The sequence below is a fragment of the Lytechinus variegatus genome, chromosome 11, assembly GCF_018143015.1.
Source record: "Lytechinus variegatus isolate NC3 chromosome 11, Lvar_3.0, whole genome shotgun sequence".
Lineage (NCBI taxonomy): Eukaryota > Metazoa > Echinodermata > Echinoidea > Temnopleuroida > Toxopneustidae > Lytechinus > Lytechinus variegatus.
In genome coordinates, this window is record NC_054750.1 from 32562503 (window position 1) to 32582764 (window position 20262).

Sequence of the window (20262 nt, forward strand, 5' to 3'; positions counted from 1 at the left end):
AGACTGAAGATTTTTTTTGTCGAACTTTGAACATTGATCTATAGCTACTTTGATTTCTCAATTAAATTAAGTAAATTAGAGTTATTATAGATCTAGATTCAATTTCAACTTCAAGTTTAGCAACTTTACATTATGTTTAGATCTAGTCCCCCTCTGTTAAAAATATCAAAAGACACCTCAATAATAATAAACAGTTCTTGTATAGCGCATATCACAATTATGAATAATGTCTCTATGCGCTTCCAAAGGACTTGGATATTATTACCCCAGCTGTAGCTGGGGTAATAATGTTAGACCCCCCTAGATCTACTCCTGCTGTTGTAAATTAATACACCATAGTACTCAATACTCATCATTGTCTATTTCCTGGTGACTGGACAGTGACTGTACATGTAAGTCCTGGGCCCCGTTGTACAAAGAGTTACGATTGATCCAATCGATCGCAACTATGGAAAGCCAGCAAAGTCAACATATGAAATGCATGTTTGTTCAAAAAAAATTCTAGATATGAATCCATATCCATAAATTCATTGATTTCTTGATAATCTGGTGTGTTCTCTTTTGATTAAAAAGGACATTTTGCAGATTTCCTGTAGAAAAATTATGACACTGATGGATTTCCATAGATTTACGATTGATCGGATCAATCGTAACTCTCTGTACAACGGGGCCCTGCTGTAACTATCTCTCCATTTATCATAACCCAGGGAGCTCCCGCCCGCTGTGGCGGGAGCCCAGGAGCTTACCGTGTATTTGACCATACTCACGGGACTAGCGTGATTTATGGTCTAAATATTTCTCCAAATGAATTGTGAAAAGAGAAATTATTGTTGTAACAAAATGGCCGATCGAAACGGGGGTAGAAGGAGAGAACTTTTCGTTTTTTGAGGTTCCAGTCTGTGCCCAGATGTCAGGAAAACTGCCACTCGTTAGACCTTCATCCATACAATCATGGTAAGTGCGTAATTTCTCTTTTCACAATTCATTTGGAGATATATTAGACCATAAATTACGCTAGTCCCGTGAGTATGGTCAAATACATGGTAAGCCCCTGGGCTCCCGCCCGCTGCGCAGGCGGGAGCTCCCTGGGTTACCTTTAATCACTGGCTTTAATGTTTAATACTAATGACTAATTAATAGGCTTTTTAACACCTATATTACTTTCGGTAGATCTAGATTGTCTAGATCTAATCCTGGGGCTGGGTTTTTTTTTTTGGGGGGGGCTAAATTATTTGCACACTGTGCCTGTATCTGTAAAAAAGAATTGGCGCCATTGGCATTAGGCCTACACAATTAAGCTCAAAAGCATCTAAACTAGGCCTAGCCTATAGTTTTACTGATCAGCATTGAAACAAAGTCATACTAGTCATATCCAACTCTCATCTTCAGTAGATCTTGACCTACTGACTGGGTAGTGGGTACCGCCGAGCTTATTGAACACTCACTGGGCCAGTGCCACTGTGGGGACGGCGAGAATGACTGCAAGAATCTCCAACACTTTTAGTCTTTTTTTTTGTGCCGAACCTGGCTGTGTGAAATGACAACACTGCCATCACCTCGTAAGTCGTAAAATAATGAATGCTATTGAGATTTTCATTCAGTTCTTCCATCAATTCACAACAGTAATAAACAATATACATATTCTTAAATTCATTAATTTATGTTTAATGCTGGCAATGAATTAATAACAAAGACAAAAAAAAACTTACCCACCTCGGATAGCTGCACTGAAATTACGGGATCCCAGCCAATTTAATCGATCGATATCCACTGACAGCTGTTATTTTCGATCAATTAGACGATCGCGATATCAACTAATATTTTTGTACAAATTTCTTTATAGCTTTCTGAATTCTTATTTCATATGATGTATTATTTTTTATACGTAATAATTATGGTACATATTATCTGCCAAAATGAATTGCTTGATAATATTTAATGTTCTATCTTACCGTGACTTGTATGATATTTCAACAGTTTAATTTAATAGTTATATTTTGAAACAATACAAAAAAGTAAATTTGACATTATAAGAAATTTCCCTTCCCTTTTCTTTCTTTCTTTCTTTCTTTCTATCTTTCTTTCTTTCTCTTTGTTTCTTTCTTTCTCTTTGTTTCTTTCTTTCTCTTTGTTTCTTTCTTTCTTTCTTTCCTTGGAGGTGGAACTTTCGGGGTCATGCTCGCTAATCCCCCCCCCCCGAATTGCACTCAATAGCTATAGTTTATCAGTTTTGGGACACCCAGATTTTTCATCACGGCGAAAAGGGCACTTGTCCCGAAGACAACATGACCAATTTCCCTATTTATAAATAAAAAGCTGTCTTCGTTTACCGATCCAAATTTGTTCAAAAGATCAAGAAAGTAGCCTTATAAAGAAAGTGTGAAAATATGAATTCTTTCAGTTGAGTAAAATAATGTCACCTATATACATTTTTTTTTCTTCAGAAAATAAGCCCAAATTTTGAGAGACAAATACAGACATGGCGAATAGAAGAAAATTCTGTAAGGCTGTTAGCGAGTGAAACAAGAAAGAAAATATTTTACATTTTTAATGTTTAAATATGATAGCTTTTCACGTACTATTTAGCAAATTGTATTCACTCTTTTCCCTTTTCTTTTCTCTGTTTTTCTCCTTTTTTCCCCTTTGATCTTGAAAATTTATTGGGAGCGCCATGGCCCCAAGCCCCCCATTTGCATACGTCAGTGCTTTTTCAGATATATTTTTTTCAGATATAACAAGAGTTTTCATAGTGTATGTGGTTTTATATAATTTTGCAGGCATGCTGTTTTGAATCGACGCTTTTGATCTCTTCATCATCATATTGGCACAATTAAGTGGCGTATAATGAGCCAAAAACAGGCAGGGGCTAGACAGCCCACCTAATGAATAGTCATGACGACTGTTTTCACAAAATATTGCTAAACTTTAAACTTCAATAACTTTATTATTTGTTATCCGATTTTGATGAAAATTTCGGCATGTTGCTCAGTGAATTCTACTCTATGTATTGAGATATAAATATTTTCAGCCCGGACCATCCCTTTAACTCACTGATCTCTTTAACTCTGCCAATTTGCAGTGCGCCATCAACGTTAGAAACAACAAAATGGCGAGCTACTTGAGAGTACGTCCCGTTAAAGACAGCACGTTAGCCATTCTCTGATTGGTCAATTAAGGAAGTCCGATTAGAGTGTGCGTGTTACGTGCAGTCTATGTAGTGGGCTAGCTACGTAGCCGTAGCTGTTCTTCTTCTTCCTATATCGTTCGTTACGACTTATGAGTAATGTAGATTCTTGCGAATTAATTTCAGATGATTTATGGGTTAAAAAAACATGTAGATCTATTTAATGTTCACGATATCGTGAACAACAGAGAATCTATGAACCCGAACAGAATACAGAGCTTGCAATACTCGTTAGAGGTAAGCTCAGGCATGTGTGCGCGCGTACGAATTTAGATGCGAGACCAGTCGTTTTTCGAAAATGGAACTGTGCAATTACCACCATTAGAGTACCAAATTCAATAAATTCAAGGGAAGCGAGCGCGAGTTCTGCAGCCATGGGCGGATCCAGCCTTCGCCAATAAGGGGGGGGGGGGCCCAGAATTTTTTTTCCAGCCATATTTTTTTCCGATCGGCCGCCTCGAAGATTATTTTAGGTTTCTTTGAATGGTATAGTCCTATGATAGTCACTTCTATTCTTATGAATAAATGTAAATATATAATATCATAATCCTCATTTATATAATGCGAGCGCGAAGCGCGTGCTAAATTATTTTGGAAATCTTATGTATTTTTTCCTAAACTTTTGAACATTCTGGGCAATGTTTAATATCCCGAAAAAGATGTGTATGCAAATGAGTAATTACTACGAACGTAAAGCGCGATCAGAAATGAACTGATGGAAAAGGTACTGCTTACAGTTAGCAAGGCATGAATACGTTACATATATTTGAAAAATCAAATAATGCGATTGCGAAGCGCGAGCTGATTTTTTTTTACATTTTTACCAAAGGAATGGAAATTCTCAGCACTTTTTGTAACTTAAACAGAATAGGTATATAACTAAACATTGATGCGAAAGCAGCGCGAGCAGAAAATTTCGAGATTTAGACCTACTGAACGAGACACTTTACTCAAGTTTGTAAATCATGAAAAGGATGAGTAAGTGGGGGTCTCCCTTACATTAATAATGCGAGCGCAGAGCGCGAGCAGAAAACATACCTGTTAAGGACTGCTTGGACTTAGCCATGAAGACGTTACATATTTCAACAGTCAAATAATGCAAGGCGCGAGCTGAAAGATTTTGACATTTCTACATAAAAAATGTAAAAATTTAATCAATTTGTTTTAATCGTGAACATGATAGGTATATAACGAAACAATTGATGCAAGTGCGAAGCGCTAGCGGAAAAAAAATGATTCACTCTATTCCTGTTTTGTAAATCATGAAAAAGTGAGTAATATAGGAATCTTCCTGCATTAACAATGCGAGCACAAAGCGCGAGCAGAAAATTTTTGACATTGTGATCTGAAACTGGATAATGATTTTAATAAAGAACAAGTTGAGTATCTGAATAAACATGCGCGTGCGTGTTTCATATTTAGACATAGAATCTAGGCATTCTGAATACACTCTTATCATGATATTCCGATCAGAAAAAAAGTCAATATCAGCTCTATATTTCAAGCACTTTGTAGGAAAAATTTGAGGTGGATATATGGATCGCACTTAATAAAGAACTGATATTTTTCATTATTATTATTTTAAATTTTAACAAAGGACATGGACATCATTAGGACATGCATATGAAAATGACTATCTCCCTATTCCTCTTGCTAAGAGGGAGATGAAACAAAAGGGACAAATTAATTATCAAATTAATATCTTATTCATAAATCTGATGACATTATGGCCTGAAAACTGGACATTCCAAGCACTTTTGTAATTATAAACAGGATGCATCAGTTAATATGTTTTAACCATTAGCGCGAGTGCAAATCGAAAGCCAAAATTGTTTGTAAAATGTCATGGAAACGGGATTTTAAGAGGTTTGTTGTATAATCAATATTAAGAGATACATATATAACTCGCCAATCAAAATGCGAGCGTGCAGCGCTAGCTGGTACGTTTTGACAATCAGACATGAAATGGGACATTTTGAAAACTTGGTGGAATACACGAAAATAATAGGTACTTGGTACTTGACAAATCAAATTTGGCGAGCGCGCAGCGCGAGCAGAAATTGTTTATATTCAGACCATATAATAGAAATTTTTAGAGAGCACTTTTAAAGAATCAATTTGTAAATCAAACAAAATAACGAAAGTTCGTTTTCCGAGCTGAAATATATTTGTATATTGAGTTCAAAATTTGATATTTTAAGCTCCATATTTAGCAAGATAATGTAAATCACCTAAAACGCAATGCGAGCGCGAAGCGCAAGCGAAAATTGTATTATAGGGAAACGAAAGATTTTTATTTCCAAAGTCCCCCCCCCCTCATCTCATTTCATTCAATTGTCTTCGTCCTCTTATGTTTCCCCTTATTTTTCCTCTCTTTTCCGTTCTCTTTCTTTTTTTTGCTCTCTTTCTCCTCTTTTTGCTCCGCCAATAGGGGGGGGGGGGGCGGGCCCCTCTGGCCCCCTGGATCCGCCTATGTGCAGCATACCAGTGGAGTTGAAATTTGAAAACATCAACAACATCAACTCGTAGATTATATTGCCCATTATAAAAGCATCTATTAGTCTAATTTAATATGATTTCATGAATTTACAATTTACAAAAAAAAATTACTTGGCGGAAGATTCAATGCACTAAGAGTTAGAAAAAATAAATATTTTAATTTCAGGGTAAGGTAGATAGGATTATTTAATTTCTTAAATATATTTTCATCATGATCATTTTCAATATACAAGGCAAAAATGTTATAGCAGGCCCTAATTTCAAATACAAAAACAAAAATACATGTAATAATTTCATGAAGCCATTGCATGCAAAACAAGATTTTCTTTTCAGTAAGCACATTTAGACATCTACAAAAGTTTGCCTAACCTGTTAATTTATGTATATCTCATGAAAATGGCAACACGGCTGTCTCTAATTGTGATATAGACTATACAGTGCGTCCCAGAATAAACGAAACCGAGATTTAGCGATCATTTACCATAACTTAATCATAAATAGAATAGACAAGTGACCTACCAATTTAAAGCTTAGAATCTCCTCTTTCATATGATATTACTTAGGTTATTTCTTATTCACGCATGAGTGAGCAAAAACAATTTGAAGAAAGGATACCAAAAACTCATTTGGCGGGGGTTATCTGGGTTTCAAAAAGAAAACCACATTTCTGAAAAGTTCAATATCTGCTCTTTGATTTGGTACCAAAATTACAAAAAATGGTCAAGAAATAAAAAAGTTCTGCTCATTTGAAATAAGGCTTGTATTTCCATAATTTCATGAGATAAACATGTTTTCACCGGTATCCCACAGAAGCTTTCGCATGGTGAACAAAAGATTTAATGCATGGCTGATCGTCAACAAAACAGAGTGTCGAGAGAGTTTGAAAGCCATCCTGGAGAACCTCTTCATTTTATGAAATTATTGAAATTCAAGCCTTATTTCAAATGACCAGAACTTTGTTATTTCGTTACCATTTTCAGTAATTTAGGTATCAAATTAAAGAGGAGATATTGAACTTTTCAAAAATGTGGTTTTCTATTTGAAACCCAGATACCCCCCGCCAAATGAGTTTTTGATATCCTTTCTTCAAATTGCATTTGCTCACTCATGCGTGAATAAGAAATAATCTATAAGTAATATCAGATGAAAGAGGAGATTCTAAGCTTTAAATTGGTAGGTCAATTGTCTATTTTATTTATGATTAAGTAATGATAAATGATCGCTAAATCTCGGTTTCGTTTTTTCTGGGACGCACAGTTCAATGTATATCTCATGAAAATGGCAACACGGCTGTCTCTAATTGTCATATGACTACGTCAAGAAAACGGCAACACGGCTGTCTCTAATTGTTATATAGACTATATGTCAAGAAAATGGCAACACGGCTGTCTCTAATTGTTATATAGACTATATGTCATGAAAATGGCAACACGGCTGTCTCTAATTATTTTCATATCGACTAGTATATGTCAAGAAAATGGCAACACGGCTGTCTCTAATGGTCATATAGACTATATGTCAAGAAAATGGCAACACGGCTGTCTCTAATTGTCATATAGACTGTATGCCAAGAAAATGGCAATACGGCTGTCTCTAATTGTCGTATAGACTATATGTCAAGAAAATGGCAACACGGCTGTCTCTAATTGTCATATAGACTACAATATGTTAAGAAAAAGGTAACACATGCAGTCGTTTTGTCATTTTCATGACATATAAATTATGCACTTTTAGAGACGCAGCCGTGTTGCCCTTTTCTTGACATTTAGCGACAGTCGTTTTATCATTTTCATGACATAGTCTATATATGCACTTTTAGAAACAGCCGTGTTGCCTAGTTCATGACGAAATTATAGTAATCGCTATTCAGAGACTATGATATCTTCGCTATTGTATTTCTGTATAGAAGGTACAGAGTGTCCAAGTCTGACAATTGACCTAGTGTTCCCGGATTACTCGCCTCATAATAGCCGCCGCCCTAATCACGCCCCCGCGGCTTTTAGTGTGCCGAAACCCGGCCCCTCCTATTATACTGTGACGTAACTCTAAATGCACTCCCTGACACACTTAATTAAGCGCTGTGTGAAGACATTCTATCAGTAGGCATCAACATCATCAAGGAAATTAAGTATGAGGAATATACACATAAATACTCTCTGAAATTAAAGTTGAAGTTTTCTCCATCGGATGTCCGACGACGGCCCTCTATAACTTTATATTTCACGGCCTTCAAAAAAAAACATCAAAATCGGCTGTCAATTAACGCTGACCGCGGCTGCCTTACATGCAGACCTGTTGCCATTTTCCTAGTGAGGAGTCATATTTTATAATATAATCTTCAATTTATGCACTATATATTTACCTTATAAGTAGCATATTTAAGTCTATCAATATAAAACGGTCCATTTTTCCCATAGCACATAATGTTTTAATAACATTTCGAAAAGGTCTCATTTATGTATTCCAAATAATGTTTTGTAATAACGTTTTTATAACATTAATAAAACAAAATCATACGATTAATATTTTAATAATGTTTTGACATAAATGTTGTATGCTAAAAGAAAATAGTGTTTTTGAAACATCGTTATAACGTTTCCCAAAAAGCAAAAAAAAACGTTTTAATAACATTTTAAAATGTTCTATTCTATTAGGAAATGATCAACCCCTACAAGTGGTTAAGTCTTACAAATATCTTGGCATCATTTTCATGACATATAGTCGATTTGACAATTAGAGACAGCCGTGTTGCCGTTTTCTTGACATATAGTCGATATGACAATTAGAGACAGCCGTGTTGCCATTTTCATGACATATACTAGTCGATATGACAATTAGAGACAGCCGTGTTGCCATTTTCTTGACATATAGTTTATATGACATTTAGAGACAGCCGTGTTGCCATTTTCTTGACATATAGTCTATATGACAATTAGAGACAGCCGTGTTGCCATTTTCATGACATATAGTCTATATGACAATTAGAGACAGCCGTGTTGCCATTTTCTTGACATATAGTTTATATGACATTTAGAGACAGCCGTGTTGCCATTTTCTTGACATATAGTCTATATGACAATTAGAGACAGCCGTGTTGCCATTTTCATGACATATAGTCTATATGACAATTAGAGACAGCCGTGTTGCCATTTTCTTGACATAGAGTTCATATAACAATTAAAGACAGCCGTGTTGCCATTTTCTTGACATATAGTGTAGAGACAGCCGTGTTGCCATTTTCATGACATATAGTCCATATGACAATTAGAGACAGCCGTGTTGCCATTTTCTTGACATATAGTCTATATAACAATTAGAGACAGCCGTGTTGCCATTTTCTTGACATATAGTCTATATAACAATTAGAGACAGCCGTGTTGCCATTTTCATGACATATACTAGTCGATATGACAATTAGAGACAGCCGTGTTGCCATTTTCTTGACATATAGTTTATATGACATTTAGAGACAGCCGTGTTGCCATTTTCATGACATATAGTCGATTTGACAATTAGAGACAGCCGTGTTGCCATTTTCTTGACATAAAGTCTATATAACAATTAGAGACAGCCGTGTTGCCATTTTCTTGACATAAAGTCTATATAACAATTAGAGACAGCCGTGTTGCCATTTTCATGACATATAGTTCATATAACAATTAAAGACAGCCGTATTGCCATTTTCTTGACATATAGTCTATATGACAATTAGAGACAGCCGTGTTGCAATTTTCTTGACATATAGTTTATATGACATTTAGAGACAGCCGTGTTGCCATTTTCTTGACATATACTAGTCGATATGACAATTAGAGACAGCCGTGTTGCCATTTTCATGACATATACTAGTCGATATGACAATTAGAGACAGCCGTGTTGCCATTTTCATGACATATACTAGTCGATATGACAATTAGAGACAGCCGTGTTGCCATTTTCATGACATATACTAGTCGATATGACAATTAGAGACAGCCGTGTTGCCATTTTCTTGACATATAGTTTATATGACATTTAGAGACAGCCGTGTTGCCATTTTCTTGACATATAGTCTATATGACAATTAGAGACAGCCGTGTTGCCATTTTCATGACATATAGTCTATATGACAATTAGAGACAGCCGTGTTGCCATTTTCTTGACATATAGTTTATATGACATTTAGAGACAGCCGTGTTGCCATTTTCTTGACATATAGTCTATATGACAATTAGAGACAGCCGTGTTGCCATTTTCATGACATATAGTCTATATGACAATTAGAGACAGCCGTGTTGCCATTTTCTTGACATAGAGTTCATATAACAATTAGAGACAGCCGTGTTGCCATTTTCTTGACATATAGTGTAGAGACAGCCGTGTTGCCATTTTCATGACATATAGTCGATTTGACAATTAGAGACAGCCGTGTTGCCATTTTCTTGACATATAGTCTATATAACAATTAGAGACAGCCGTGTTGCCATTTTCTTGACATATAGTCTATATGACAATTAGAGACAGCCGTGTTGCCATTTTCATGACATATACTAGTCGATATGACAATTAGAGACAGCCGTGTTGCCATTTTCTTGACATATAGTTTATATGACATTTAGAGACAGCCGTGTTGCCATTTTCATGACATATAGTCGATTTGACAATTAGAGACAGCCGTGTTGCCATTTTCTTGACATATAGTCTATATAACAATTAGAGACAGCCGTGTTGCCATTTTCTTGACATATAGTCTATATGACAATTAGAGACAGCCGTGTTGCCATTTTCATGACATATAGTTCATATAACAATTAAAGACAGCCGTGTTGCCATTTTCTTGACATATAGTCTATATGACAATTAGAGACAGCCGTGTTGCAATTTTCTTGACATATAGTTTATATGACATTTAGAGACAGCCGTGTTGCCATTTTCTTGACATATACTAGTCGATATGACAATTAGAGACAGCCGTGTTGCCATTTTCTTGACATATACTAGTCGATATGACAATTAGAGACAGCCGTGTTGCCATTTTCATGACATATACTAGTCGATATGACAATTAGAGACAGCCGTGTTGCCATTTTCTTGACATATAGTTTATATGACAATTAGAGACAGCCGTGTTGCCATTTTCTTGACATATACTAGTCGATATGACAATTAGAGACAGCCGTGTTGCCATTTTCATGACATATACTAGTCGATATGACAATTAGAGACAGCCGTGTTGCCATTTTCTTGACATATAGTTTATATGACATTTAGAGACAGCCGTGTTGCCATTTTCTTGACATATAGTCTATATGACAATTAGAGACAGCCGTGTTGCCATTTTCATGACATATAGTCTATATGACAATTAGAGACAGCCGTGTTGCCATTTTCTTGACATATAGTTTATATGACATTTAGAGACAGCCGTGTTGCCATTTTCTTGACATATAGTCTATATGACAATTAGAGACAGCCGTGTTGCCATTTTCATGACATATAGTCTATATGACAATTAGAGACAGCCGTGTTGCCATTTTCTTGACATATAGTTCATATAACAATTAGAGACAGCCGTGTTGCCATTTTCTTGACATATAGTCTAGAGACAGCCGTGTTGCCATTTTCATGACATATAGTCGATTTGACAATTAGAGACAGCCGTGTTGCCATTTTCTTGACATAAAGTCTATATAACAATTAGAGACAGCCGTGTTGCCATTTTCTTGACATAAAGTCTATATGACAATTAGAGACAGCCGTGTTGCCATTTTCATGACATATACTAGTCGATATGACAATTAGAGACAGCCGTGTTGCCATTTTCTTGACATATAGTTTATATGACATTTAGAGACAGCCGTGTTGCCATTTTCATGACATATAGTCGATTTGACAATTAGAGACAGCCGTGTTGCCATTTTCTTGACATAAAGTCTATATAACAATTAGAGACAGCCGTGTTGCCATTTTCTTGACATAAAGTCTATATAACAATTAGAGACAGCCGTGTTGCCATTTTCATGACATATAGTTCATATAACAATTAAAGACAGCCGTATTGCCATTTTCTTGACATATAGTCTATATGACAATTAGAGACAGCCGTGTTGCAATTTTCTTGACATATAGTTTATATGACATTTAGAGACAGCCGTGTTGCCATTTTCTTGACATATAGTCTATATGACAATTAGAGACAGCCGTGTTGCCATTTTCATGACATATACTAGTCTATATGACAATTAGAGACAGCCGTGTTGCCATTTTCTTGACATATAGTTTATATGACATTTAGAGACAGCCGTGTTGCCATTTTCGTGACATATAGTCTATATGACATTTAGAGACAGCCGTGTTGCCATTTTCGTGACATATACATAAATTAACAGGTTATGCAAACTTCTGTAGATGTCTAAATGTGCTTACTGAAAAGAAAATCTTGTTTTGCATGCAATGGCTTCATGAAATTATTAAATGTATTTTTGTTTTTGTATTTGAAATTCTATTACAATATTTAGGGCCTGCTATAACATTTTGCCTTATATTTACAAAATTAAATAGTCCTATCTACCTTACCCTAAAATTAAAATATTTATTTTTTCTAACTCTTAGTGCATTGAATCTTCCGCCAAGTATTTTTTTTTGTAAATTGTAAATTCATTAAATCATATTAATTTAGACTATTAGATGCTTTTATAGTGGGGCAATATAATCTACGAGTTGATGTTTTCAAATTTCAACTCCACTGGTATGCTGCAGAACTCGCGCTCGCTTCCCTTGAATTTGAATGGTGGTAATTGCACTGTTCCATTTTCGAAAAACGACTGGTCTCGCATCTAACTTCGTACGCGCGCACACATGCTAGCTCTATTCTGTTTCGGGTTCATAGATTCTCTGCTGTTCACGATATCGTGAACAACATTAAATAGATCGACATGTGTTTTAACCCATAAATCATCTGAAATCAATTTGCACGAATCTACATTACTCATAAGTCGTAACGAACGATATAGGAAGAAGAAGAAGAACAGCTACGGCTACGTAGCTAGCCCACTACATAGACTGCACGTAACACGCACACACTATCGGACTTCCTTAATTGACCAATCAGAACATGGCTAACGTGCTGTCTTTAACGGGACGTTTGAGATTTTTGCAGCCCAAGAATTTGTTATTTTACAGCCGTCTTTCGTCAGGTCTGCAAGTAAGTATCGTTATGATAGTGGATGATATTACTGGGTGTCTAAAGATTTAGAAATAAACTTGATTGTGGGATACCTTTTGAGAATATCCCCAATCTAATACCCCGGCTTTCGTACTGCGCTTTTCCCGGCGAAGTTCGCCGGAGAAGTTCACCGGCCATGCCGGCGAATTTAGTTCGCCAGCGCAGCGGCCAGCGAAGCCGACGTGGAAAGTGTCCAAAGATTAGTAGGCCTAGGCCTAAAATCGATCTACAACACAGTAAAACTTTCCCAGCAAAATGGTTTCCCCGACGAAGTTGCCGGTGAAATGGCCAGTAGTGTACCTAGCCTGGGCTCGCGCTCGGGATTCTGGACTATGGAGAGTAAAACTGACAGCAGGGGCGTCGCGTCGATCCATTTTTTCAGATGGGGGGGGGCAAAATCTAGTCTTGAGGACGCAATGATGATGATTTTTTTAGATATGTCATCTATTTCTTCATCATTGACGTCTTGACACTCTCTCCATAGTGCCTTCAGCGAACGACCAAAACAAAGATGGATTCCCCCCAAAAATCCATCCTTTTAAACCGAAGTGAATAGCATTCATTTAATTTTATTAATTCTTACACCTTCCTACGCCTAATGCGTAGGAAGGTTTAAATATTACTATTTAAAAATGTAAAAAAATGAAGATTTCTTACCTAACTGATGCCGCGTAGACCCCTCGTTCCACATGTAAACAACGGAAATACAATAGCGTCGACCCTTGAACCGCTTATGTATGACGTACTTCCGGAAAGCAATGCCGTCTCAACGAACAATTTAGAGATAAAAAATCTTATTTAACAAATATTAGAATTTATTTTGTGATCATAAATAATTTATATATATTGATATTAATTATTTATGATCACGAAATAAATTCTAATATTTGTTAAATAGGATCCTTAAGTAAACAACCACGCACTCTCCCAGATAATCCACCTTCCCCCAAGGAGAAGTGACCTTCATAAGGCCTGGCAGAGAGAGAGAGGGTGATTTTTTAAAACTTATTGTTATTTCGGCAATTGTGGGTCATTTTGCATCGTTCAAAATTTCATGTCGATCTTCATCTAAATTCCGAATCGTTTTTAGATATGCTAATGTCCTAAAACAAATAGAATACAAATTCATTCTTTCAAGATTAATGTCAGCCAGGAAGCTCTGAAGAGTTTGTTTATATTATTACGTAACAAGGACAGCTGCAATCCCACTCCATGCTGTTCATCAGCCTGTTGTGGTGGCAGGCATCGGTGTTATCGGCTCTTATCAGCAGCAGCAGTCACTTAATCGACCCCACCCCAGTTTAAACGCGAGAAATGCAACTTTCCCAAAAAAACTGAAATTGGGGTGTCAATACCCCACTTGAGATCCCATTGACTAACACGCAAGGCATTATCAGCAGTCAGATGAACCCCACCCCAGTTTAAACGAGAGCTCTCCCAAAATCTGAAATTGGGGTTTCAAATACCCCACCTGAGATCCCATTGACACAACACGCAAGGCAATGGAGTTCCTGTGTTATAAGCTGGTGGGGTATTTTTTAAACACAGGATTCGCGTAATGTCTACCATGTCAGGCCATCCATAACTGGACTTGTATTTGTCGTTTTCAGACCCATTGACATTTGGATAAATTCTAATCTCTAATTTATGCATAGAATTTGTCAAATCGTAAGATCGGTATCAAAGATTTATAAAAAAAGAATGTTAAACTATATTTCGATGATGTTTGGAATCGTAAAACATTGTATAATTATCATAATTTTACAAATAAAACCGTTTTGGTTTACTTTCGTAAACTATTAAAATTGGATATCCCGGGGGTATCCATCTCAACGAAAACATGTGATTTTTTAGTCATGAAATAAATTATTCATAATTCAATTTTTCAGCAATTGAATGCCCCAGTCTTCATGGTATAAGTATGTATGATGCATAATTTACCTGTGCTATTATTTTTAAAAGATGTAATTCCCAATTCATCACAATATTTGCAATTTCGTCATAATTTTTCTTTTTGAAAATTATGCTATTTTGTGACTAAGGCTACGTCTCGTCTGCTCTTTTTACCGATAGTATCGATATCAAGGTATTTTAGTTAGGAAGCCTTTCGTGAAACAGGTTTAGTAAGATTGGAACTAACTCCGTGGTTTGTGGATAAAGATATGACTAACTTGTCCAGGTGTTGAGAAACGGGCCCCAGGGGTTTAACTTTAAGTTAACAATGCAAAATCCTCCCAACGGGGCTCATTGATTTTTGTCTTTATTTCATAAAAATATATAGACAGCTGGCAGCCGTCTGTTTCGAGGACTTTTTTAACATTTTTTTTTAATTTCTCCTCGTACACAGACGGCTCGCTATCGTGCAGCCACCATTAGGGGACTTGCAATGCAAAATCCCCCCGTCGGGGCTTTTCAATTTTTGTCTTTAATGAATAAAAATTTCGAAAATTATAGTGACCAGAGTGCAAATTTATATTCCCTCTTGGCATCAATTGCCAAAAAACGGAGGAAAATGAAGTTAAAAGGAACAAAAACAGTGACTTACCTCGGCTGTCGCGCAAATTCACTTCCCCGTTTTATCCGATCTTAAGTACATAAACATAAGGCCATTGAGTCCCCTGTACAGATCGCGCTAGAACTTCGGTCTCTGTATTTGGTGAGTGAAGCCAACGAAGTTCAGCTGAACAACCAACAAAACAGAGACCGAAGCTTTTGGTCTAAAAAATATAGGCCTATAAAAAGAACTGTATGGTATTGGATCGTATTACCAAACACTTTTCATGAATTCAATCATATCAAACACATTATTCTCATAAAATTCATCAAACTTTCACCATAAATACACAATTACCTACAAAATATAAATATGTAAAAATTCTGCGGAAATCGTTTGTCTTGTTTTTTATATAGCTTCCAATGAGACCCCTCTTCGCATGTGAAATATTTTTGTCATTTGAAAAAGGTATAGTATTACCGAACGTGTGTTTTCTATGGGAAAATTTGAGAAAACAACAAATCACTGATGAGCTATTTTGACCACATGTTATTATTTTTAGAATATGAAGACCTTGAAAATGTGTTTTTGACCATTTTTCATCATATTTCTATTCAAGTTCTCTTTGGAAGGATGTTGCAAAGTCTTGAGAGTATGAAATTATTTTCAGAAGCATACGATGCGCGCATTCTGTAATACAAGTCCGGTCGGCAATACAATCACTCACTATACCAAAATTAGTATTCCGTTTTGGCCTGAAATGCACCGAAATGGGGAAAGATAAACTTGAAAGGGGAAAAAACAGTGACTTACTTCGGCTGTCGCGCAACTTCTCTTCCCTGTTTCATCCAAACTTAATACATAAGAAAACATATGGCCATTGAGACTTAAGTCCCTGTTTGGCAGTGAGTCCAAACTTCGCGGACGGTCATTATCTCAAAAACTAGCCAATATCCTTCAAATCTGACATCACCAACGTGAAAAGCAACCAAAAATTACCCTTTGGTGTAAGTTTCTTCAGGGTGAGTTCAGTATTCATGAAAATATTGACAAAAGATCAGCAAATTTGTCACCGTTAGTGCCCGTTTTGAAGAAATCTGATATTCTCAACAAGCATCACAATATCACCATTTTGCAAGCAGAAATCCTCAAAAATGTGAGTTAAATGTGGTACTATTGATTCTATAGCATTTTGCCATCTGGGGCCTGTTGCATAAAACTTTTTACCTGAGAAAACTGTGGTAAAAACTGAAAACTAAGGTTAGACTTATTTCTGCCATTGACTTTAACACAGGGCAAAATCTCTGGCAAAAACAACCTGAGTTTTCTCAGGTAAAAAGTTTTATGCAACGGGCCCCTGATATGAATATTTCACTTTTTGAGCTTGAGTTTTTGTTAAAATCTCCACAAAATCTTTGGTCCGCGAAGTTAGGTCACCCTTTTTCTGAACGGTTTTCCAGCACAGCGCGCATTCACCGATCGGAATGGAATTTTGAGATCGCGATACTGGCGAAACCCCTTGACCTACTTTACATTTTTGTCTATAATTTTATAGTTTACAATCTTACCGACAATTTGATAACAATTTCTTGAATTGGTTTTATATAAATTATGAATATTTTGTGAAGAAATGTAAGCCTGATGAATATTTTTGAAAAGTGTGCAAAGTTTGGACACCCCATCATACAGATACACCTAGAATTTAGAACTTCGGTCTCTGTATTTGGTGAGTGGAGCCAATGGAGTTCAGCGGAACAACCAACGTAACAGAGACCAAAGCTTTTGGTCTAACATAGCATGGATTTGTTGGATATCTAATTTACATGTGTTTGCATTTATTTCATTACAGAACTCACTTCGACATCATTCATCATGCATGTACTTTACACAAGAGAGACAGCCATTGCCTACTATCTGTGGGCAGTCCAGCTCAAGACTGGTAAAGAAGGCTAGTCTATCCATGTCATGGTCTAGGAATGGACCAAGTTTCTCAAAAGCTGTCAGACAAATATCAACATCACCGGGTAAGCAGAGATCCAGCTTTTGATTTGATATTCTGATATATTCTGTAATAATTTTGCGAGGATTTCATGTTTGTAATATCCATAGTTTGTATTTGGGTTTGAGGTCGGGCTGGGTTTATGGGAAGTACGGAAATTAAAGAAAACCAAAACCCAATAAGAGAAGCAATTTTTTTGGAAAGACTAAAATGGGAGGAACAATTTAAAACTAGTTTCATCAAAATCGGTTAAGAAATGAGCAAGTCGGATGTTTAAAGAGTCTTTTACTTTCTATGGGGTCATCAAATTGGCCACACCATGCTTTAGAATGGCAGATCTCATGGACAATGAAATATTCAAAATAAAGGGGAAATCTGAAAATTTGTGTACAAAACAAATGTAGAGTTGTCCACAAAATCAGCCATTTTCAAGCAAGTTTGCCAATAAAAACAAAGTAAAACAAAGAAATACATCAGGAATTTAAAAAAAACAATGAAATACATAAGAAATCGGTCTTGGTACCAGAATTTTTTTTCATCCACAATTGTTAGGAATGCTATAAAGAATATTTTCACCAAAAAATAGCATTCTAGAAGCTTTATTTAGTGAATCAGAGCAAAAAGTATGATTTCATGAATAAATTAGCATAATTAATTCATATAAAATAAAAATATATGAATTCAGTGAAATTTACCAATGCAACTGCGTAGATACATCATTCTCTACCATCATGCAAATTTTCGATGTGATCGCGCAATCCGCGGCTGAGATCTTAAGGGGGGGGGGCATAATGGCATTTATGTCAGCCATAGGTGCACAGACTCCTATCTCAATAACCCTACAGGGCTCCGCCGCTTCGCGGCGGAGCCCTACGCTCAACTATTGACATGCGCCGCAAACCGTCAGTTTGGTTCGCTTATTTTGGACATAATACTTTGAAAGATGAAAATTTCGAGTCATATATACTCACGAACTTCCTGGGCAACCAGCAAACCCTGTAGAATCCTGATTTGAAAATTAATATGAGAAAAAAAACGGGATTATCCAGTGCTGTCAAAATGTTCCCATGTTGTAGCAGGCCATCTTGGAAAGTCGAAAATAGACTGCGCATGCGCGTGTCGGCGCACCAAACATGAATATTCAGGTCTTGCTGGGCGGTTTTGGCAGTGATAAGGGGAACTTGAAAGAGAAATGATAGCAGTATTGAAAGAGAAATGGGCATTATTCGAAGAGAAAGGGGTCAGACTTGAAAAAATGGGACAGTTTTGGTAGTGTTAAGGGTTACAGGGGCACTTTTGAAAGAGAAAGGGACATTACTTGAAGAGAAATATGTAGGGAATGTACTATAATGGAAGAGAGGTGAGGTACGACTGAAGATGAAAGGGGCACTATTTCAAAAGAATTTGGCACTAATGGAACAGAAAGGGCACTACTGAAATAAAGATGGGGGTATTTTAAGCGATGAGGAGCTCTGATGTAAAAACAAAGGGGCGCTATTAGAAATAAAAAGAGCACGTTAAGATTTATAAGGGTTGATTGTTAGGACTTCAAAAGTGCGGGCACTGTGCCCCCATCCTCGAGCGCCCCCTCTGCCTACACTCTCATTATCCTTGAAATAATCCTGTGAATATTTATCTAGATATTCTTTTTTTTCAAGTCTTCAAAGTCATCAAATATAAATTTAGCAGTAACTTATCTAGAACGCAACAATATCACACACTACCGTTGTGTGTCACACTCGTTATTTTCTATAACCTGATAACCTTCGTCATTTGCGTCTCTTGGTTGCAAGAGGTACACTGTCATGCTCTAAATGATAACTGTGTAAAATTCTGTGCACTTAATTCATCCCAAACCGGATTTTTAATTATTTATATCATCATTTAAAGAAAATTGATAAAGAGTATTTCATGAAAATTTCATAGCTAAGAAAATTTCAATTTGATATATGTATAGCTTTTCAGTTAGTGAAGATCAAAAGTGTGATTTGTTTTGTCAACACCTAGTAGATACGTGTATGTGTGTTATGTTCAAATAACAAATAAATGTTTACCACTTTGACAGACAATGCACCTCATCTAGTGCAAGGAGGGTGATTCGTCTTTTATTTTCTTGTAGCCACTGCCACCATGTTGGTGATCTTGTGACTTCCGGTGAAGAAAATATCAGGTCGAATTGTCCTGTTCGTAAACCTGAATCAGTAGACATGAAATCGAGCATGACCTTTTTTTCAATACAATTTATTTATTTGCCATCATTTAAAAATTCATCAATACATGAACATGATGAAACAGAAATCATTCGTTAAGAACATAATAATGACGGGACCCCCGCGTAATAGACTCAATTAGTCAAGATTGATTCGACTGAAATAATGCCTGGAACAAAAAAAAACAGGGTGTTCCTCCCATTTAGGGCATGGACTAGTAGCATTACTTGTCCGTTTTTCAATTCATATTTCAGATTTAAATCTCTCACAGTTGATGCAATCTCTCTCTGGAGGTCCATGTTTTGCTGTCAGCCGGGGGCAAGGATGGCATTAAGAACACGTGCGTTTGTTTACAATCTGTCACCCCATCGCTTCATGCATATTCATTAATCTCTCTGCAAAGCCTGAATATTCATGTTTGCTGCGCCGACACGCGCATGCGCAGTCTATTTTCGACTTTCCAAGATGGCTGCTACAACATGGGAACATTTTGACAGCACTGGATAATCACGTTTTTTTTCTCATATTAATTTTCAAATCAGGATTCTACAGGGTTTGCTGGTTGCCCAGGAAGTTCGTGAGTATATATGACTAGAAATTTTTATCTTTCAAAGTATTATGTCCAAAATAAGCGAACCAAACTGACGGTTTGCGGCGCATGTCAATAGTTGA

At 36.5% G+C, this 20262-nt stretch overlaps 1 protein-coding gene across 2 annotated transcripts in view; it reads left to right on the forward strand.

Moving 5' to 3' along the window:
* The first annotated feature begins 3066 nt into the window (after positions 1 to 3066).
* LOC121423701 (lipoamide acyltransferase component of branched-chain alpha-keto acid dehydrogenase complex, mitochondrial-like) overlaps positions 3067 to 20262 on the forward strand; it is a 28302-nt gene continuing 11106 nt past the window's right edge. Inside the window, exons 1-3 of one of the 2 annotated variants that reach the window (XM_041619128.1) lie at positions 3067 to 3118; positions 12807 to 12866; positions 17231 to 17405. In XM_041619128.1, the coding sequence (XP_041475062.1) occupies positions 3107 to 3118; positions 12807 to 12866; positions 17231 to 17405 (247 nt within the window). In that variant the 5' untranslated portion in view covers positions 3067 to 3106. Of the gene's footprint in view, positions 3125 to 12806; positions 12867 to 17230; positions 17406 to 20262 lie in introns of both variants that reach the window. The other variant, XM_041619129.1, reaches the window with a different exon arrangement.